The sequence below is a fragment of the Epinephelus lanceolatus genome, chromosome 2, assembly GCF_041903045.1.
Source record: "Epinephelus lanceolatus isolate andai-2023 chromosome 2, ASM4190304v1, whole genome shotgun sequence".
Classification (NCBI taxonomy): domain Eukaryota; kingdom Metazoa; phylum Chordata; class Actinopteri; order Perciformes; family Serranidae; genus Epinephelus; species Epinephelus lanceolatus.
Window position 1 is genome coordinate 25,361,813 of NC_135735.1, and position 23,918 is coordinate 25,385,730.

The following is a 23,918-nucleotide window of genomic DNA, read 5'->3' on the forward strand; positions in this document are numbered from 1 at the left end:
CAAATTTTCCAGAGAAGGAACCCCAAGCCCCCTTTCATATGTGTCCCTCCCCAATACTAAAACAAAACCATCACCCTTGGATTCACTGCATACAAACATGTGTTGTGTGCACTAAATATATGACTGTGGTCATGGCATTGAATTTGAAAGCAGCAAAATATATATGTATTTTTTTCTCAAGTTATTTGGCCTGAACAAACCCCGGTCTTATTCTGACTAACTTCACATTAATGGCCTAAATCACTAGTTCCATTATGATACTGATTCAGTGTGATTCAGGAGTCTGTGCACATACCACTTAACACAATCAGTTAAAGAAGAAACTGCCACCCCTTTCCGTCTTTGCCTTTGGCCATGATAGATAAAAATAACACATAAATAATGGTAAGTAATTGTATCCACTTGTATCCACTGCAGTGCAGTTAAGTTTACTTTAAATTGACTCCACTAACACATAAAACAGCAAGTTAGCATTCAGGGTTTTCTGACAGAAAGCCTTTTTCTGGAAGATGCGTTTTCATTTTAACCCAAACCATCATCTTTTTCATACAACTTGAAGGCAAACTTCTCCCAGCAGCCATTAAACATGGATTAACAGCAACATTATTTAACAAAAGTATTATATTTGGCTCAGTAACAACTGTCAAGGTTCATAGATAAATTAGGCTAGCAGCTAGCAGACGTTTGATTCACTGCATCCCCCGACAGAACAGCACGTTTGAATTTTAGCCTGCACGCATGTTTTTTCAGCTGAACATTGTTGAAACAGAGCGGCTAATGCTGCTGTAGTAACAAGTTAGCAGAGTGAGATACCTGGCCAGGCAGGTACACCCTGTTTTATCTCATAACTGCATCGTTTACATACAACATGTGCTTTGTCTATTGACCCTATTTACTCTGAAACTGAAATTATTTCCACACCGCTGATTTATTCCAGTTTTTTCTCGGCTGCTTGCCATCATCTGCCTGCTGCTGATTGACAGTGACACAGAATTTCAAAATAAAAGCGTAACCTAAACATGACGATATGGATCGATGTTTTCACTTTTGAATTGATCACTGAATCGACGGATCAATCCAGATCGATGGATCATTACACTGCTGCTTCACATATCTTGCATCTTGCTAAATGATGAATGAGTTTGGGGACTATGCATGTGGTTAACCAAGCAGACGGACATGTTTGAGTGCAATATTAAACATATTAAATATTAAAAACTGTTGGTATGTTTAAATAATCATCAGCCTAAAGTAGATACTTTAAACTATGAGCCACAGAATCACTCACATTTAGTATTTACAGTATATATAGATATCATGTCGCCAATAAGAAGTGTAAGGTGTTTCGTCTACTTTTAAGTCTGTCTGATCTCCATAGTAAAACCACTGATCTCAGAATCTGGATGACCAAGGCTGGAAAATCATTTTTCCTGCTCCCATAAATTGAATGTAAGGAGAAAGAAGGTATGAAAAGAATTATTTATCAAGCTCAGTTTCAGAGGACTAGAATCTTCGCAGCTCCCGAATGGAGAGACTACTCCTCCCTGCCTGTCCCCCACCCCCCAGCTTTCAATATAACCTTTCCCCATACATTTATGTTAAATATGTCAAATCACATTGTGTCCAAGCCTGCAGGTGTATTAACAATTCCCCTCCTTCCTCCTCTTCCTGCTCTCTTCACCTCCCTATCTCCCCTACACTCACCACCCTGCCTTTCTCCTTGCTGCATCCCCATACATTCAGCTGCTGCATAAATACACCACCTGCTTTAATGAAGGGAGGTAAGGATCCTGTCCCTGTGCAGAAGCTCTTCCCTTCTTGCCGGTGCTGTCTCAGCTAGGTGAAGAAGGTATGGGGAGAGAGGAAAGAGCCTCACAGCTGTCCGGTTATACATATTTCATAACTAGCATTGAAAAAATGACCCTTTGAATCACTAATCACGCAGGATGACACTGTCCAAATACATTAAGATTTTAGTATTCTGCTTATAATTACTTTTACTGTAACTTGTATTTTCTTCTCTCAGAATATACACTTATGATAATATACTGTATAATCACAAAAAAGTTGCACCACATATTTCGTGCAGTGTTGGGAGCATATGACATTTACATATGTCTGAGTGCCTGTACATGTTCATATATATATTGTCTTTGAGATAAATAAAAAACAACAGAATAATGAAGGCATCTTTCAAGAGATGACATGCTGAATACATATGCATTTTACAAAGGCTTCTGATGTACCTCTAAATGATTTTAATGAATACTGAGGAGCTGCGGAACAAGAAAGAGAAAATAAGATTGACAGTGGCTTTAAAAAGGAGGAAGCCTTTTTTCTGCGTTCGCTAATGCCGTCTGTCTGACAGTGACTGTCATTTGTAAAGGAACAATGTTGTGCTCTGTTCCAACAGCTACATGACAACGATGAGAAGAAATACTTCAGTAGTTCTAATGATGGACCTTAGAAACAGCTCAGCCTCAGACAGTGGGAGACCGAGCACCTTTCAGATAAATAACAGGTTGGCCAAGATGCTCGTACGCCATATTCTAACATACACACACCTTTTGTGCGCCCACTGTAGAAACATCTTCAGACAATCACTAGCCCAAACAATCGCTCCTCTGTTTACCAAATGCATTGTGAGGTCTTCCTCGCTTTTTTCCCTACAAGATAGCTTTTCTGCACTCGCTTTGAATGGGCATTGTATTCATCAATCACAAAAAGTTTGAAGTACAAAAAGGGACCCTTCCATTAAACTACAGCTGTCTACCTTTCGCTGACAACACAGCCTTGAACCCACCACCCCAACCTACCCACCCACCTTTTCACTGACATCAAACAGAACCTCAGACCTGGTTCCCTAATGCACATGCTATTTTTAACTAAGCGTTTCTAATAAGCTGCTGGGAAGCTGTAAATTTTTCATATGCAAGCACATATTTCCTTTGTGAAAACACAGAAACACACTTATTTGGTGATTAGCGACTGACAGAGGGGAGGAAAGGAACTGAATATGCTTGTATCAAATTGCATGCCTTTCAAAAAGGAGGAATCCTAATGCGAGGAGTCGTCTTCCTGTGCACCACAGGTATGAGTGAATTATTAATCGGCCAGCTCATTTTAATGCTTTTTAAAGTGCTTTATTTTGATGTGCTAAAACATACTTTTAGCCATATTCAGTCAGGCATGCATATCATTATTTCTTCCATCAAAGAAGAGTGTCGCCCTTTCAAAGAGCACAAACAACTCAGCCTCATTTAAAATAGAAGTTCGAATATCAAAGACATTTTACAAAGGCTGGGCTTCAAACACTGTGATGAAGTTTTTTTTCCCTACACTTTATAAAAAACTTAGGTATGCAAAAGGTCTGAATTGTTTTCCAGCTTTTAACCTGACTAGTGTAAATCAAAACATCCTGCAGTAACACAAGAAGTTAGACAAGTGAGAAGCATCTATCCAGGCCTGTTACTGCTCAGTGTCATCATTATCAGAAATCTCTTCTATTGAATAAGAGATGTCTTAACTGCCAACATTGTTTTTCTAACACAGGCGTACAAAGTAAATTGTGCATAAAGAAGAAAAATGAAGCTATATTTCATTTACACTGACGTTGGAGAAATCGGTAAACAAAAGCTTTATATATAATTAGACGCAGCGATGCACATACACTGTATGGTAAGGGATACAAAATCTAAAGTTTTAGATTCTTGCTTTAAATTTCTCATTAAACTTTGAGACCATGTTTTATTCATATTGAGGAGATGAAGCTGGGCAGCTCAGTTGGAAAAGCAGCTGCATAGATTCTGTGTTAAAAGCAGGGCTGGGCAATATATATTGATATTATATCAATATCGTGATGAAACTAAACATTGTCTTTTGGATACCGAATATCCTAAGTGCTGTCTTTTAAAGGCTGCATTAAAGTGATGTAATTTTATGAACTTACCAGACTGTTTGAGCTGTTCTATAATTTGCCTTTACCCACAAGGTCATTATATCCACATCACTGATGATTATTATCAAAAATCTCACTGTGCAAATATTTTGTGAATGCACAAATAGTCAACCCTGCAAAATCATCACAATATCGAAGTATTTGGTCAAAAATATTGATAAACATACAATATTTTTTCCCCACAGTGTATTAGAGTATTAGCTCCAATGCTGATTGTGCCTTTTTATACTTGTCCAAGCACTTCTTCTGTTAACAGTACCACAAACAATAGAACCACAACTGCTATAAGAACCTCAACTGGCTGTGTACTTCCACCATCATCAGTGTCGTCATCTGTCATTGTAAGCAGCCCTTCTTCTAGGCCCTTTCAGACAGAACCAATCATACCAAAACTCCAACATTACTCAAACTTTAAAAGTTTTTTTTTCACCATGTGGAGTAGTGATCGTCATAACTGACAAACAGGAAAAATTCCACAAATGTATGCATACCTAATTTGAAAAAAACGTAAGATTCAAACCTTAAATGCGTCCAAAAATCCTGAAAACACTTTTTTTAGGACCCTTGACCACAGCTTGTTTAGGCCTCAAGCTCCTCCCCTCACCCCAAGCCCAACCCCCTGCTTAGCATTCACCACCTACAGCTGTCAATTAAGACATCCACACGTAAAACCATCCTGATCTGATAACTTTAAACACAGGCAAGTGTTGACTGTGTCCCTGTGTGTGTGTGTGTGCACCAAAGTTTAGGAGGGGGCATTGCTATCACATGTGTGTACACACATGGCTCAGCTGGAATTATGCATGCAGGCCCCACTCTCCACATCACCCATTGAGCAAAGACAAAACATGGGTCACATGTCACCTGAACATATTACCTAAATTGAGTTTATCCTCACTGTATCTGATGGGATTTAATGCCTGGAAACCTGCAGCATGAAAGTGCAGCCTTTGAAAACTAGAATTGGATTTAGGGAGTTTTTTTTAAGAGAAAGTGTTTAATGTTTAAAAAGGCTCTCAGTATTTTGTTAAAAAAGGTTTACTTTAATTAGACAAAAGGCCTGTTGTTCAGCACCATTCAGGTGCAGGGCCACATGTGTCCTGTGAATAGTAGTCCCTAAATGTGTGTGGTGTAAATATTGGCCTTACCTGTCCCTTTGGTGAGCTCCTTCTCCCCCCCACTTTCTCTGTCTTTGGTTTGGTCCTCCTGGTCTGTGGTGGTCTCACTAGCAGCCTCCACATCCTCACTCAGCTCTCCTGAAGGGGGAGGGAGGACGGGATATGTAAATTACCACGCCATCAGAATTGGTGGAAGCACTTAAAGGGACGGCAGCGTTTTTTTCTATAGGAGCTTGCAACAATTACATATGCTGACACACAGTTGCAAGGCTAGCAGACAAAGAGGGCAGAATCTGCTTTCTGTCCTGTGCTGTCTGATCATCACTGTGAAATTTGTTTTGACAAGAATTATAAAATCAGGGCTGAATTATGGGGGGAAATTACAGGCAAATATTTCTGATTATTATCATGCTTATTATTTTAACTAGTATTATTGTTGTTATGTTACAATTATATCTGTATTGTATATTGTATTGAGAGCTAATTTATTATATTTCTCCATGTATTCAGGACCATGACACAAATATGGTTTCCTCTGTTTAATGTGGACATAAAACTGCGGAAGAAAAGCGCACATGTGGCCTGAAGTGGGCAGATGGAAAAATAATTGTGTGAGCAGTATCCTTCAAAAGGAAGACCTTATAGTAGACAAGCTCCCATTCTCTTTCTCACACACGACCACAACACACACATACATTACTGTCCCCTGCTGCAATCTGCTAGGTTACTTACCAATACAAGCCTCATTTCACTTCTTCTATTCTACTGTTGTAAAAAAAAAAATAGAAAAATCATAAATATTTAAAACTTTCAGAGCCACAATTCATTTTATTTTTATGCCAAGTCAAAGGCAGAAATCCCCTGTAACCACCTTAAAAGCCTCAGCTCGATATATCAGGCCATTTAGGAGCATCGAAGTCCAAACAATGGATATCCGATAACGCCATTTGTAAGTAACACACAGAGGAAAAGATAGCAAAAACAGATAATAAAAAGGGCATCAATCTTGTTTATTTCCCTCCAGTGCCCCCTGAACATCCCCTTCGACTGTTAAGTTTGTTTAAAAGTAGTGGGACTTGCATGCAATCGCATTGATTTGACAACAGTAAACTAGGCCGCAGTCAATAAGCCCTATCAGTTATTACACACGTCAGCTAATTCACAGCAAATGTACTTAAATGCTCTTTTGAAAATGCTTTCATGCTCAGGTCTCTACTCTATGAGCTATTGATATATTGACAATGCTACAACAGCTACTGAAATATCCTGTTCAAGTATTCAGCCCTGCAGTCATCACACATCCAATCTTAGCTCACCACATGACTACCCACAGCCAAAACCACTTTTATGACGTTACATTATCCCCAACACTCACTGTTTATCCTGTCAGTTGTGAAACACTGCATACACTGTATATAGAGTTGACATCGTGTTCTCAAACTCTGGTATGTGTCATTATCGCAGATACACTTTGAACACTCATATGTCTCTGAACCACATGGCTACTCTCACAGCCCCCTTCCTGATGACAAGTCTTACTCACAGAGAGAATACTCAGAAACATTTTTTTCACCTGAAAGGGTGAATAGAGATATTGTATGCAAATAAGTCATGTTTATAAATGAAAAATACATTAAAGAAAATTATTGTTTGACATTTTATTCTCTGCTGTGTGTGTGAAAGAAAATCAGCTGCTCTGCTGGCTATAAAAAGGTTGGATATTTAAGATTATTTACATGTTCTGCTATTTTAAGACATATATAAACCTGTCTTGCTTGTTAAAGGTTGACTGAATACACACTAAGACTACAAAGACATGTAACTGTATTATGCATGTTTGTACATAAAGGGTTATTCAATAAAAAAAAACAAGGTCAATGGATAACACCTTTGTATTACTTGCAGAACAGGAACAATATCCTCCATTTCCTGCTTGCTGACACAAATGCTGCAGGACACAGCTTTGTGAGCAGAGTGATTGGTGCATGGATTGTGTTGTTACACATTATTGCTAAAAGCCGATCCTGTGATCCAATGATCCTGCGTTTAAATAAATATATTTAAAAGGGATGACTGACTCCTTGCAAAAAGCATATTTAAGTGTTCCCCTGATCCCACACACATGAATACATTTTATTCTTTTATTTTTAACCATGTTTCTATTATGTTTCCAAGGCAACCCATGTATTCCATCCAGTGCAGCCCATCCCGTGCTGGTGAGGCGGATCTTAAACATTCCCAGAAAACCAGAGATCTCCTACCAAGTCCTGAAATCCCATCTAACTCCTGCCTGCATAAATACCCGCAACTCGGCGAGAATTAGGATACTGTACAGCTGCATAGGTGCTCAGATTACAAAATAATCCCCAGGTAAATTTTTTCACCTTTAAAAACGGGGCAAGGTGTCATTTCTTAGCTATGTGACACTTGTAGTGAGACTAATTCCCCACCTACACATTAATACACACTTTGTGCTTAAACATTACATTGATAGGCAGCCAACATTCTAATGCTACTCAGCTTCTCTGTACCCACCCCCAACTTCCTGCACACATACTGTACATGCTCACATGTGCACTGATATTTATTCCTTTTCAATACTTCTTTATTTAGATGTTTAATCAACGCATATGACACTTTTAGCACACGCAACACAGAGCCCCGTCCATAATTTATGCAGAAATGCAGACATTTAATTCCAGGAGCGGCGTTACATCTTTAAGTGGCAAATGGCTTTGCCTATTCCTCATCTCATCTCCAACGGTATTACAAAATGATTAAAGCCAGGCCGACCATAATTAATGAAAGGTCATGAGTGGCCTAAGAGTAGGATGCAAATGGAAGAGACACTAAAACTGTAGCCATAGATTAACTCTGAAAATAGATGAGGAGAAACACTCAAAGCTATGGCAGCAGGCCATTTCTAACCCAAATCTGAGAGATGTTAAGGACAATAGCCTGAAGGTTGTCTTCTAATTAATTGTCTTCATTAACCATCCTAATACAATGATATGAAACAGTTCCATTAATCTAATCATGCAAGATGAATAAGCCCATTGCCGACACAGAGATTACACTCATCTGTTCTGAGCATATAAATATCAGCTTTGCTCTGCCAGTCACTCAGTGGGGACAGTCCATGGGCTCTCTGTTCCAGCATCTCGCAGACACGCGCAGACAATCGTGCGAGCGCGCGCACACACACACACACACACACACACACACACACACACACACACACACACACACACACACACACCTTACAGATGCTTAGCAGCCTTCCCCTCTTGTGTTTTGCCAGTGAGTGCAGAGGCTTAATCCAGCCCATAGGTGTCACTCTTTACAAGCTGGGAGAGAGCAACTTGCTCACACACATTAATGAGGTGCGGGGGGAAGGGGCCGAGCAGCAACAGACAGAAACACACGGGGAAGGGGAAAAGGGAAGAAATATGTGGAGATGACAAAAGCAGATGCTATGCAAGAGGCGTCCGGTGAAGATGAGACACTGAAAACGGCAAGATTACCTTCAGATGAGAGAGAGCAGCCTTCCTTTCCCCTGAAGAGCAGTGATTACACTAATGCTAATCAGACTGACAAGCACAAACGGCCTAATAAATAATTGATGGTAACCACTGCACTTTCCAGTATTCCTTCCCAGACTGTAGAGAAGAGCAGCAGCAAGTAATAATAGTCACTCTAGATATCTTTCACTAGGTCAGGCTCCTCCTCCATCCTCGGCCTCAGCAGAATACACTGCTATGATGATAACTGCCTTTCTTAAAGTACAGAATTCCAGTCCTACCTGAGAATGGCTCCAGTCTTTTCCTCAAAACAGCAGTGACAGCCTGCTCTTTTTTGTTGCATATACAGTATCTCAGTCAACAACACTGTCTTGTCTGTCTCTCTTGGCTTTCGTAAGTTCTGGAGAACCAGCGCGGGGGCTGAGCTGAGCTTCTCCCTCTCCCCAGCTCTCGAGTAGGGCCGAGCTCTGCTTCTCTCTGGGCTCTTGTGTGGAGCTGTGTGTCTAAGCTCTCATTACTCTCATTATGATTATTGAGGCTGTTGTTATCATTTTAACCAGGTGTCACAGGACTGCACTGTAAATCAGAGAGGTGTGCTTCCCCCCCCGGCTTTATCCAGGGCCGGACAGCTTCCTTTTCTTTAACGCTGCACTGTCGGATAAAAAGCAATCTTATTTCACACTTCACAGACTCTATCTTTCTCCCCTACTTTTTCTTTTAAAAATCCCCCTCTTGCTCCCCCCATCATCCCTTGCACCCCTTCCTTATATCAAAGTTGTCCTGACTCTGGACTAGAGGGTGCAAAATGAAAGTGACAGGAGGGTACCATGGGACAATGAGACACAGGACCCATGCTGAGGGCTTTCATGCATTGTCCGCTCCTCATATCAGCACCTCTGCGCCCCATACGCAAGACCCCCCTTTTAGAGCACAACACACAGGAAAACACTACCACCCCTCGTAAGCCCCCTCCAACGCACACACTCATAGAAGATCCCTCCTTGTGTCCTCACAAGCTACCTCTCATAAAACCACAACAGAGCAAAGTATGCCCACAACCTAGCCAGAGAGAAGAGGTGTTTGCTTATGAACACCCAATAAACCACAACATGGTTTTATCAGTAACCGTGCTGGCCACTGCTCTACAAGCATGTGTATGTTGATCAACCTTATGTATCCCAGTTGTATAAATTTTTATGAACTTCAACTTTAAATAGGAGACACAGTCAAAAATGCAAATGCTATTATTCAAAATGAACCAAAGTATAGTACAATACGCATAATTGCCCTTCACAATCTATGTAAAATGTTACACACAAACACTAGACCTGCCACAAACACAAAATTAAAGTGTATCTGTCTCTGTACTCTTTTTTTCCCCCCTCACTCGTGCTCTCACTCCCTCTCTCCCACACACTTTCACATTTTGAAAGGAAAGAAGGGTAAGCTACCTCAGCGCTGCTGGTCGGAGTTACGTGTTAGATTCCTGACCTGTCTATGGGGGGACTCGCTGGCCTCTCCCTGCTGGCCCTGCTGTGACCTCGGGATCTAAATGTGAATGAATACTTTGTGTCTCCATGGGGCTGAGGGCGGGGGGGGGGGGGAATATAGGAGGAGGAGGTGCAGGAGATGGAGGAGGGGTACGGGGTTAGGGCAGCTAATAACTAAAAAAACTTTAAACGGCAAGTTAATCACAAACAGCAGTGATAGCTCACACTGCCTTCCAACAGCACCGCGGCTACCCCCTCCTCCAACGCTCCACTGCTCTCCCGGTGGTGCCTGCTCATCAAACCGGCCCCACAGGTCTTCCACACAACACTTAATTTCATCCCCCTTGTGTTTCAAAGTCACTGGCTGTTTTAAAGGAGGCTCGGCGCATTCAGGTCACAAAAAAATCACACACAGAAGTCATGTATTCTTCAACAGAAAAAAAAAATTAAACACTAAATGCTGCTAATTTAGCTGCGTTTTGTGAGTGAGGATGTGTTATTGAGCACCATGTAATGTATTAAATATGTTCCCTAACGTGGTATCTCCTGGGAAAAGATACTAATTAGAAATACTTCTCGTGATAATGGCATGTTTAGATACATTGCAACTAAAGTGGATAAAGTGAGTGCCGCTCTAGTTATTTTCTCTTTGTGTGTTTTACTTGAGTGATGAAGGAGAGGAGGATCTAGGTTAATGTGGCTACACAGGGAGTGAGCATTCAGGGACTGCTCACTCTTCTGTCCCAGCTGACACACACACACACACACACACACACACACACCACACTGTGACTTCCTTGAATGTCCAAGATGATGACCGCTCGCTAACACATATTATGTCCACAATGGAAGATGCAGGCTGTACTTTTCCCTGCTAGGATGGTGGGCTAAAAGCCTGGATAGGGGGCAAAAACATCACTGGGCAGTGCTCTTCCATCTACTCTGCCTGAGGGACATTGTCCTGCACAAAGAGTCACTCTGCCTCTCTGCCACCCCCCGCCATGCATTTATGCTTGTCGTCTTCCACTGCTGCCTCCTCTTAAATCAACCTCCTTTTATTAATGCATCTTTTTCTTTTTCCTCCAGCTCACACCACAATGCCTTCACCTATTTGCAGCTATTCAAAGGGACCAAACAGAATTGGGGTGGGTTGACGGAGTGTGGGGGTGGCTGAAGGGGTGTCTGAAAAAAAAAAAGAGGGAGAAAAAAAAAACATCACCGCTGTCATGAAGGGCAATCACATCAACTCTGAAATATTCACCAGTGGGTTGGAAAATGCGATGGTACAGTTATGACAGGAGAACAGGCGACTCCCCCCCACTCTAGCCCACAGTCCCCCGCCCCTCTCTCCATCAGGGCGGAAGCACGGTGGACACTCTGAATATGTATAACCCGGAAAATGTATTGATTTTTCATTTGGCAAAAAAGGGACACAAAAATCACATAACCTGAAACTGTCACAGCTCTTTTGTTCATAGCTCATCTCTCCTGATGTTTGGCTTTTGCCACAAACTCTCTTTAATTACCAGGTACAGCGAGCTTCAGAGCCTATCTCCACAGAGACACAGCCACATACAGCCTGCTGGGCTTAACAAGACAGCACACATCTATTATATATGACATACACCCAGCAGCTTTTGTTTCATATCTGACTAATAAGCGCACTGAATATGACTATACCCACAGTTTGTTTTGTTATTATACACAAGATATAGTGCAAAAAGCTGTCTTGAAGAAAACCTTGAAAATTAAAAAATATAGTCCGCCACATTAAAAACTGCACTTTCGTATTAAAAAATAATGCTGGACAGACTCTGGATTTATTTGATGTGCTTTTCTGAAGTGGTTCTGCTTAACATGAAATTCTATTATCGATCTAAGTTTTCCAAGGTACAGGCAGGTGCTTGTATGTTTGTCTGAGTGTGCACACTTGTGTATGTGTGTGTCCATTAACAGGTACTTATCTGTTTATCTCTCCTTTTAGGCACTGCAGACCAGTACAGTGGACTGTCTGAAAAAGATCTCTGCCTGTCGATTTATTGAATGCGCCATTTGCATATCTTTGTAGTGCATCCATCTGCCTGTGGACTGTTCTGTGGAGGTATTAGCTCAGAAAATCAATGTTGCCATGGTTGGATGTATGTAGCGCCTACCTCGGCGCGTGTTAGGAGTCCGGCTCGCAGCTCCCACATGGGTCCTATTTAAATGAGTCCTGCCGGCACAGGCTTTCCTGCCGGTCCTTCAATCTTTGCAAACTTAAAGTACACAAACACATTTCTCAGCATAACCCTCCAGAGTGGGCTGGTTTGCCATTCTCCTCGATGGTCATCCTGCCTCCTTGTCTCCATCCACAGCCCAGGGCCTAACCGGCTGTTTGTTTATGAAAGCGTGCACCCAGATAAAACAGAATCCGACGAGGTTATGAATACCAATTTTGCTAATCAATTTTATTTAAAATATAATAGGGCATCACTGATGTGTGTTTGCTTTCAAAAGTTGTAAGGCCTGCTAAGTTCAAAAGTTTGAGGGTAGTTGAGAGGAGAGGTGGTGGTGTGTTTTATCTTATTTATTTATTACGCTTATTTGTATTTCTTACATCATACAGCTGTACAGATATTAAGACAGTGTATGTGTGGGGACTGTACTATAGATATATATTTTTGTGGTGAGACTGCAGTGGATACACCAGGCAACTTTTCCTCTAACAACTACCCCGGCTGGTTGCTCCTAGCTAATTGCTAAAGAAATCCAATGATTACACTGCACAGGCACTTTAAAACATCCATGAGAGTGCTACCACTTATTGAAAAAAAAAAAACTCTTGCTACCTCTATCCATTCAGTTTCTAATACAAATCAAACACGGGGAGCTTTCTTTCACCATTTGTCTTTCTTTCTGTTCCTCTTTGCATAGCCCATCCATTACTTTCACATGAAATATGAAAAGGCAATATCCTCTCTGTGTTTGTACTGAAGCGTAATGCGATTGTGTTGTCATTTATAGGAAATAATCGCAAACCTCTCTTTCATTTTCCAGTTCAAATAACCATGAAAAATTAGCCTTCAATGTCAGGGAGGACAACAAAGGGATGCACACAGACTATTGCTTCACCACCGCGCTTGACATTTCTCCTTAATAGGAAAACGGGTGGTTGTTTCTATCTTTCTTTTTCAATCTTTTTCTTTTTCTAACCTCGTTTTTTTTCCGTAATTAAAAAGTTCTGCACTCAGATCTTTGTAAATCTTCTTTGCGTCTTTATTCAGTGTGGTGGGTCTGCGTGTGAGGGAGGGTTGGAGGGTTAGAAAACTCCGGTCCCATGCACATTGCACCCTGCTCATTAGCACCCCTACCGCTTTCTGCTAATGGCTACTGTTGGAGGGAGATGTCGCCAGACAACCACTACGGGGCCTAGGTCGCCGTGACTACCGTCCAGCAGCCTGATAGATAAATAATTCAAGAGCTATCAGACTCCCTGGCAGCAGAGCAGCCCCAAAAACACACACTTAGGACACAGCTTGTAAAGGCCTTCCTAACTGATCAGCATTTAGCCCTTACAAATGATGTACAACCAGATGTCTGTACAAGACCCCACACAATTAGCCATAGCAGTAGTCAGAGGATCCTTTTAATTTAGAGAAATCTTTATTTTCAGTGTGAGCAGCAAAGTAATGGTAATTGCTTTCTGTATTACTGCCATTAAAGGCTTAATAGGCAGGTTGTTTTCCACTGTAATTATGTACAAAATAATCAACCAACTTTGCAGCGCAATTATTGGAGATGCATTTAACCAAGTTTATGTTTTGCTCGCAACAATAGGTATGGAGAAAGCGAACAAAACTGAATATCAATACCATGAGGTGTTTTGTAAGAATGTAAAAGAATCTTTAATATTACTTTAGTTTGGTAGCAGACATCACCCGTACTGCTAGTTTCTAAACCTTTTGATGTATTTACATGTGATTATAATGGCAGATATTTTTGGAGTGAGGTTATGTCTCAATCCAAACTGTCATCAAAACATTTACTCATATATTTTTATATCTCCCAAAAAGGCTGACACTAAATGCCAGTAAAAAGCTGCAAACCCTCAAAGACACAGAGACTACAAGCCAGGTCAGCACCCTACTCTGGGTTATGATGCACCAGTGTTTTTCCTTTGACTTCTGCCTTTAATTCTTTTGAGTGCAAAGAGGTTTAAGCTATAACAAAACTGGATAACAAATTCACATCTAGATGTCTGTTCAAATGCAGTGTTATGACTCATATGGTTTTCCTAACATAATACTTTATTCTTATTTGCATACTTTTAAAACTGGATTTCATCTGGCACCATGGCTTGTGATGCATATAATGAAATTTCCTCTCAAAACGCTAATGAAAAAGACTCATCTCATGCAATTAGCAGCTCTTTTATTCACTTCTTGTAATGTATTAATTTATTATCACATAATTCTGGCAGCATTATTTATTTATTTGATTATGCGCACACCTTACAGCCTTAATTACAAAATAGACTCAGAGCCAGATGATGGGATGCAATGGACCAACTCAACCATCATTTAAACTAGTTATCCTTCTAATCTCAGTGGTATATCCCGCCTGTATTAATCTGAGCCTAATCAGTATGCCAAATTGCTTTAGGCTTTCAATTTTACCTGAGATTCGAAAATGTCTCAGCTTGACACTTGGCAGAGCACCCTGCATGACGACGCCATTTTTTTTGTGTGTGCTGTGAAGTTTATTCCAAGGACTGGTTCAGTTGAGCCTATCCACAGTGGGTCAAACTGTATCAGTTTCTCACCACAGTTTGATCATTAGAAGATAGATGTATCCAAATAACATACAGTTAAAAGGCGTGCGCTTGTGCACTACACATATGTAAGTAAACTTGGCTTTGTCTGATTCTTCATGAACATGTCATAATACTGTGAAAGTGGGCTGAAAGCTCCTAGAGGGGTGGAACCGCGCTGCCCGCTGTGCTGCTCTCCAGAGAAAGAGACTTGGAGTGATTACAGTCAAACACTGCTACTCAGTTATCTTTGGCTCAGCCACAGGAGAGGGAGAGGAAGAGACAGGCAAGGGAAAAAAAATGGAACTGATGATGTGGCTAAAACACGGGCCGGCTATTCTAAAATGACCAAAATGACTAGTATGTCTGATACTGTTCTTGTAACATTTACCCCATGCTAAAAAGGAAAAAAAAAGGAAAGCCACGGCACCCTTGAAGCAATCACTGAGGCTAAAAGATCATAGGATGAGCACCAAGACTGTCTGATGTCCACTCGCTGCAAGACAACCGTTTACAACAAAGTACATTCTTCCCAAACACTGTCAAGAACAGCTCTGTAGGGGGAAGAGATATTATTAGAGACATTTCAAATGCCCTTGGATTCTGAAGTGGAGGCCAATTAAATGGCTTTGCAGCATCCATTTTGTGCCAAGTGAACAGGTATGAGCAGGAGGGGGGAGGGGAAAGATTTGATGGCAGCAGGGAGGCAGAGGGGAGAGAGCGCACTGGCAGGTAGGTGTGGTGCCTGATCGGCCTATCAGCAGACTCCACTAAGTACATTTTTTTAATTTATGCACATTTGTGGAACATCACATAATTTAGGAAACTGTTATGTTAATAGTCTAAGGATCATATCTGCAGCAATTGTAAAACGCAGGGTTTATTCTGCGCGGCTCCGCCTCTGTTCAGTGCTGACTGTGCATGTAGGCATGGAAATGAGCAGGTTGGTCAGAGCTGTGGAGTCCCTAGCCTCTCTAAGGCACGGTCAGGGATTAACAACCCCTGCCCTATGGAGACCGAGCCTGCTGCTAAATTGGTGCTGTGCTATACCGCATCTCGCATTTCTATTGTATGCATGGCTGTGGTTGTTAGTGTTGCTGTTGTTTTTATAATGGGTGCCGTTATTGTCCTTGCTGCAGAAGACTCTTCTCACTCATTAGCCAGAGGTTGGCGAGTTAGGGGTTAGAGCCCAGTAAGGTACAACATTAATTATTCATCTCAGTGGTTGGTGCTTGGGTGCTGCTATGGGGCCTAAAGCAGGGACTCTAACTAGCAGAAGTCTGCCTCTGGAGGACTGCAGGAATAAATAATTGAAAAAAAATGTTATGCCATGGGTGTCAGTTACCAGGAGAAAGCAAACACTAATCACCAAACTAATCATTAAAACAAGCTGCCGACAATAATATGGCTCTCTGTGGATTCATGGTTCCTCCCCTGTGTACTGATCCAACATCCTAAAGCTCCATCATGTCCTCAGTCTAGATCCAGCTTCTGGCTCATGAATGGGCCCAGATACAGCCCCCTCCTCTACATTCAGCTATGGCTTCTGTTGGCTCCAGCCAGGACCAGTGGCCTCCTGAGAAGGCTGTGATAAGAATTCATTTCTTCCTATTATGTGCTCTTGTCCACTGCCTCAGTTCATCAGTTCAGTGCAACCAAGTCAATGAAAGGGCCTGTAATGAAGCAATCAGATGCAGCCTGGTTCTCTGGGCCCGGCACTCCATTCTCCGCTCCCAGACCCTAGCTCCCAGTGCAGGGTGTGCGTTGGGGTGGGGTAGGAGGGGGGGCGGTGGCAAGGGGGGAGAATGGACACAGTCTGCACAGAGGCATTAATTCAAGACCTTGCCTTTCATAGACTGGAGGATAAGCTGCTCTCACATGTGCTTCACACCAGGTCTGCTGTCTCCTGTGGATTCAGAGAATCATCCAGTTTTAGAGAGCCCCATTAGTTAAACCAGGCTCCAACGTTGCCACTAAACCAGCCAGACAGGTTTCTGCTGGACTCTATGCTCAGGTTACCGGTGAAGGTGGTTTGATGGAGCTCTCTTTCTTCATCTTCCACTATCTGCACCTAACCTTTTCACTCCATTGTCCTCACTGCCATCTCATCCCTCCAGCCTCCACCTCTTCAACATGTGGAAACTATTACGGGGAGTTTGGGAGAGGAATGTATGTGTTGAATCTTAATCGGTGCCTTAAAGTAGAGGATTCCTGGTCTCCTTTGTCTTGTAATGCTGTGAAAGTTTCATTTCAAATTAAAAAGGGCCTTTTTGATCTACCTAATATTGTTTTCTCTCCCTTCAGGGGCTGGAAATGGTTGGTGTTATCTTTGATCAGCCTCCCTTCTTTATCCCCTCTTATACACACACGTATACAGTGCAAACACACATGGTTGGAGTATTTTATGGTCTGTGCTACGGCGTGGTCAGGGTTCAGGGCTGGGGTGCCAAGGCACAAAAAAACAGAGTGCAAAAAGAGGGTATAAACTCAGGTTGATACAGAGCAACAGTGATGCTTACAAGTCACTAACACAGCTTATGCAGAGATAATCTCGGAACCTATGTTGCTTAAAACATAAGGTTTTCCCCAACTCCTATACTTCCCCTTCATCTTCCCCATCTGTACCTCCTTTTCCACCCTCCGCAGCTCACCTGCTGCCAGTTTTGGCAGAAAGACCCTGTGGCTGGATTCTACCTGACAAGAGCTCCTTAACAAGCAGCAGTCATTAACCTCAGGAGCAGGCAGCTGCCATGTGATGTAGTGCACTCGGCCTGCTGCAGAAGGGCCCTATTGATCCAAGACATACTTGGTGCCTTCCTGGATGTTTATAATCAATATGCAAATGGCCCGCGGCATTGATTCAATATTAATTTTCAATTAGGGAATTCTCGGGGGGTCCTGAGGGGTCAATACAGAACTATTCAGAGCAAAGGCTTGAGCAAGTTGCAGGCATTGACGTTCCTCTACCCAAGACAACTTACTTACTGTTTATTTAGCCTGCCCTGCTGTAAGTCCCGATTAAGGCTTTGGATAATAGGCTGAGAGACAGATGGGCCTTTCTGCACTTCTGCAACACCCATTACATAAACTGGATTTTGGTCTAAAGGGCTTGTACCAACTAATAAGTCATCATCTCACACTTAGTTCTGTTTCTTACTCTGTTAAGTCTGTTTAGGGGAGAAGACTTAAAGTTAAAAAATAATATACTGTAGGTATTTGTTTTTACCTAGGTCAGACATAAGTGATAAATATATGAACGCATTTTAGGTGTTACTTATTAAATATACAACACAATTAACACATTAAGTGATGCTTGCGCCCTACACGGCTAAACAACACACATTTTTCCAACAAGCCTCCATAATTAATTGAAACCAACTGCAGCCGCCATGTAATGCTCAATGAGTGAAAAGCATTTACTGTAAATGGGCAGAGGAAGGCACGGTGGGTAGGGCCCGACAAGCTGCATGACTGTCATTTACTTAACACTCTATTGTTTCCGAAGTCAGACTTACAGTACAGCACCAACTGTCACACAACACTTGCTCCTTTGTTTCTTCACAATACCCTGGTGCTAAAATGCAGAAAACCCTGTTTTATTTACATCATATGAAGATGTGATGAATGGAAATGTTGAGCAATGAGAGAGGTAATGAATTCCAGGTAAGACAATTCTTACTGTAAAACATAAAAACAATAGTATTGATTTATAAGCCTGCTATTATTCATGTACAGACAGTGTGTCTATCAGAGGGAGCTGTGGTTTCTTGCTTGGCTCTGTCTCTCCGGCTTGCTCTTTGTTGCAACTGTCAAGACAATCAAGCTTTTGTGGCCATGGACACGCACTATAGACTTATTCTTCACCACAAGCTACACTGCACATAACATGTATAATTAGAGTTGTAATAATTACATTGTTCTTAAGTTATTGGCCAACAATTATGTTTGTTGTGCCACCAGTTAATTTTTGCTGTGTGAATACTGGGGGACATTAGAAACCTCACTCTGACTCTGTACCTCTCCGTCTGCAGTTCAGAGAGTTATAGAAAAAGAGGATGGAGGTTTAGGAGACTGAAAGAAAGAAGGAGGGTCCTTACAAAAACAATAAAGTTCCAGCTCTACGAGCATGAATCCCCATATAAAGGAACAAGATGAATTGGATTAGGTCAGAATAGGAAGCTCTGACTACTTTAGATGGTTCTTTAACTTCAAGGCTGAGGCAGCAAATAATGTAGTTTTATTTAAATACAATATAAAATATGACTCTTCAAAATTTCTTTCCAATTCATTTGATAACACGTGCAATCACTTCACAATATTTTTCTCCCTATGGGCTGTGAATAGACCGGTTGAGAGTGCAGCCTTACAGCCATGTTAACTCACAGAGCAGTAAAGAGGCTGCATGAGAAAATTGCAAAGAGTATAACAGAGATAACCTGGTTGGACTATTTGCTGCGCTTTCCTGTAGATGCACTGCCTGAGGTAATTGGTTTAGGGATAACATTAATTACCACATTGCTCATTAATGGATGAAGCCTTTATTGGTTCCATTGATCAGCAGGACCTGTTAGCCATCATCCTAAGCAATGGTGGATGTAACAAGCTTACATATTGGCATATCAATTAATGCAATCAATTCCTGTCTAGCAGTTGCCATTCCCCCTGTCTACCCCGCCCCCTTCCAATCGCCCCTTCTTTCTCCTCTATCATGTATCTGGATGGCCAGCACAAAAGGCCCACGTCAAACCAAAGTTCATTAAGAGATTTACTAATTGTTCCTTAAGCGGAGATCGTTGCACAGTAGACTGATGGAGCTTATGTTGCGGTGTCGAGGAAAAACAGTTCTCCGAGTGGCCACTAGTGAGAGTAGTCCAAGGGATATCAGGACCTGAAACTGAACACACTACTGGTAGAAAGTTCAACTGATATTACGCACATACTGTAACAACTTGATACTCTAACATGCACATCAGCCCTTTAATATTAAAAAGTTCAGTAGTTTAAAGAAATGTGAGTTATATTAACATGTAACTTTTGCTTCTCATGTGATTATAACTCAAAATAAATGCATCTAGTAGTGTAAGGCATTAAATTAAAAGACAATCTTAAAGTAACAGAAGTATCCGATTCCCAAGTTTGATACCAAGTCGGGGGTCTACCCATTCATTTACATTCGTATAACAAATTGTGCCTTTTACTTTACTCAGGATAAAAAGCTTAGTTTCAAACTCCATTTTTCATGTAAGATCAACGCGCCTTTAAGGAGTCATTGATTACAACTTAAAACCCTTCTTGTGTCACGCTCGCTCCAAAGGGGCAACCGACTTCAAACACAAGGCTGGCGCACCCTGGTATAACATGGCGAAATGGGTAGAACATCAGAAATGAATGAGGGAGCAGGGTGCGATAACTGAGAGCACACCATGACAAAGTGGAGGGATTTACCGTTGGGCCCGCAGCACTTCATTTGCTTAATAACAGATCATTCTATAAGAAAGTGGCTGCTCTGAGGGGGATATCACCCAACGAGGATGTCTCACTTGCAGAAATCCTATTTGAAGACAACACCTTTTGAGCACTCATCCTCCTCCACGCCTAAGACGATCTACGCGCATGACAGGCCCCATTAATATGACGCCCCGTGTAACCTTGCTCTTTCTCCCTCGCTTCCAACAGGAACAAAACTGATAGCCAAGGAGGAGGGGCATTATGTTCTGACTGAGCATGTAACAGGAGGGGTGGTGTTCGTTTTGAAAAGATGTCTTACATATCCTCCTCTGAGCCACCTGGAGCCACTTCTTAGGAGGTGAGAGAAGTACGAGGAACAGGGGTGAGAGCTGCATTTATTTTCTTGCAATCATGTTGGAGCCAATATTACTTCTGTGATGAACATCCCCAGAACAAAGAAGTGGCCTCGTGCCTCTTGAGTCTATCTTAAAAAAATGTTTTTGCTTAGGGTTTGGGTTCACTCACTTCTGACTACTATCTCAAGCAGTCGTCATTGCATCTGTGGGTCTGTGACCAAAAGGAATAAGAGAAAACTGATAGCACTAACCTGACACAAGCCGACATACATAGACAGTACACCTGAATCCGTCTGAAAATACTGCAGATAGCCACGCAAATAGGCTAAATAGATTTTTTTTTGTCTCCAAATTGTGTTTACGTATAATCGTTGGAGAGAAATGCATTTTCAGACAGGCAAGGCAACACACACACAGAGAGCCCTTAGTTCAAATTAAAGCCTAAATTCCAGTCTTACCATTTATCAAACATTATTATGACAAGCGAAGCTAAACTAAGCTACGTCTATGCCCACTCCGCTATGAACAAAACTTGTTTAACAAGCACATATGCTATTGTAGCTACAATTAATTCTTAAATACACTATGTGGAACACGCCTCTGGTGATTGTCACTGCAATTCTGTGAAGGTCACAGTGAGAGTGAGGGGAGACATCATGTTTGTTGGACAGTGTTATGTGTCGTGTGAGAGACCAGACGTGCAGGCAGTTAGTCGGACAACCCTTGCTCACTCGATGCGGGACCTCCTGAAGGCCCCTGTCCCCTGAGCAACGCACAAGTGGGCTGAGCAATTAACAATTTCATGCTGATTGCCTGAAGCATGTTTTGCTATGCCATAAAGATAATAGCATGAAGGGTGCAGCGGCAGCAGCCCCCACTCCACCCCTCCTCCGGTGTTCCTCTATTGCTTCCATCTCTCAATTCTCTCCTGTGCAATTCACATGTTGGAATGGCGCTCTGCCTGCTTGCTTTATTAAAGACACTCTCCCTGCTTAGAGGGCGCATTTAAGAAAAAAAATATATAAAGATGACTCCCTGAAGAGTAAACAGGGATGATTATTAAAGGGAAGGAGAAAACTAGAGTCTTGGTCTCCCACTGGCTTCTTGATTTGAAAGTCTAATTTGGCAACTGCACACAACAGGCGTGCAGGTAGACAAAACAAACAGGTTCCATTTCCCCAGACAAAGAGAGCATGCTCAGAGTGGCGGCTGGTGACAGCCCTCATCTTCCTCATTCTCTTCCCCACCATGGCATGACAGCAATCCACTCTGACCATGGAGCTCACCGCTGTGCAACAGGAAAATCTGTGCACCACTAAACCTGCTATACAGAGCAGAGCATAGAAAAAAAGCAAACACTCCAAGAACGTGGCACGAAACACGAGGCTCTCCCCTCAATTATATCAGTAGTTGTGCATGTGTGTGTGAAACTAAAATGGTGATGTTGTCTGTGAACAGAAAATGAGATGTGAATTATCTTTATTTCACAATTGTTAATATCTATTTGTCTGGCAAATAACAGGAAAATATAGTGTATTTTCAGAGAATCTTCTATTGTGACTCAATGAGAAAATACACTGTACATGCAGACAAACGGATAGAGCCACAGCCACCATTGTTAACGAGTGGACAACACTGACTGTAGCACACTGTCCCCAGCCTGGTGAGTTCACGATATAGTGCAGAGAAGCCATGAATTACCTCATATTTGAGCTGAAGTGCTGCCTTGATACTACTAATGATGTTCCTATGTTAATGAATGCAGATTTTATTAATGCAGTGTCTTAACGGATCATATTGGCAATGTAAAAATGTGTTATTTTTGATTCATGGTATGAACAGGAAAGAGAAATTTATATTCTCCATACACTAATTTAAGAAGGTGTCTTAAAATCAGGTGTGTAATACACAGGGAGAAGCTACTACCCACTATTACTTAAGTTCACTTTGTCATAGTGGCAAATGGCCTCTGGATACAACGTGCATTTTCTTTTCTGAACATGCCAGTAAAACAGTTTAGAAGAGAAATCACTTTTTTAATTAAAACACACTTGTAAATGACTGACTACATTAAGTCTGACAGTCTAACTATACAGACAGCCACATTATCAACACTATAACCCCTTTGTTATTGTTTTTACTGTGTGAAAACAAACCCTAAAGACATAAGGAGGAGCTGTGGACAAAGGGTTGCGCCACCAGCCCCCTCTGCCCTTCTGCCCCTCTGGCCCGCCCTCTCTGACCCCCCCCCCCCCTCACCTCCCAGGCTTCTGGGTGCCCTTCCACCCCCCGGCTGTGTGTGAAAGTCCAGCTGGCGCACTGACTGCCTCGACACCTCGGCTGAACGTGGCTGCATTACAGGCCCCATATTGTTTATGATATGGAGCCTGTCATTAATTTGCATTATTAAGTGGCAAATACACACACACATACACACTTACCATGCGATAAGGAGAAACATGTTTTTGCGTTAATTTATACGATACAATGTCACACCCCCAACCCCAGACACACCAACAACACACACGCACACACTTATAAATTGCAGTCACATCCCCCTGCTAGAAGGGGATGATAATTGCAGACGGCCAATAAATTACTGCTGCCTCCACATCAATTATAAGCATCACGTCTGGCAATGAGGAAAATGAGATCTTGTGACAAATTTCATGAGGCTTGGCTGCCCAGCAGCCTTTCTTAACATGCTACAGATAGCAATCCCTTATCTAGCCTCTGTAATGGGGAGCTACGGATAGAGAGATGGAGCTGCAGCCATTTAATTAAAAAGCTGGGGGTAGGGGGTGGAGAGGTGTAATTCATTGAAAAGGCACAGGAAGGAGACAAAGCCTTTGTCTCCAATACATATTTTGCTCAAAATTGTCACTCATCAGAGGCCAAGCTTGTATCTCCTCTGACAGCAATTCTGGAGATTCTTCCCGTCTTTGTGCTCATCTATCCACTATTTTCTTCTCTGTGTCTCTCCCTCTTCTTTCCTTGTTTTTTATATTTCCCAGGAGTCCACTGTTTTCTCCACTGGGACAGCTCCGGCGTTTTTTACGAATGACTGCGGTGGACAGACAGTGGCACTGAATGAAATGGCCCCTGCACCTAATTGTATTCCCACCTGGGGAAAGCAGGCAAGGGCGGAGGCTTCAAGCACACAGCAATGAGGATTTATGGCAGATGGGGAGACGGCAAAATAAAACACCAAAAGGGATGGCTCTTAAATCTCATTCCC

General features: G+C 42.0%; 1 protein-coding gene across 5 annotated transcripts in view; it reads right to left on the minus strand.

Moving 5' to 3' along the window:
- Positions 1-23,918, minus strand: part of zfhx3b (zinc finger homeobox 3b) — a 219,310-nt gene that overhangs the window by 25,337 nt on the left and 170,055 nt on the right. For 4 of the 5 annotated variants that reach the window (XM_078175685.1, XM_033628824.2, XM_033628832.2 and 1 more), the window contains one exon: positions 5,107-5,214. The exons of the other annotated variant lie outside the window; for it this stretch is intronic. In XM_078175685.1, the coding sequence (XP_078031811.1) occupies positions 5,107-5,214 (108 nt within the window). The remainder of the gene's footprint in view (positions 1-5,106; positions 5,215-23,918) is intronic. 5 annotated transcript variants of the gene reach the window in all.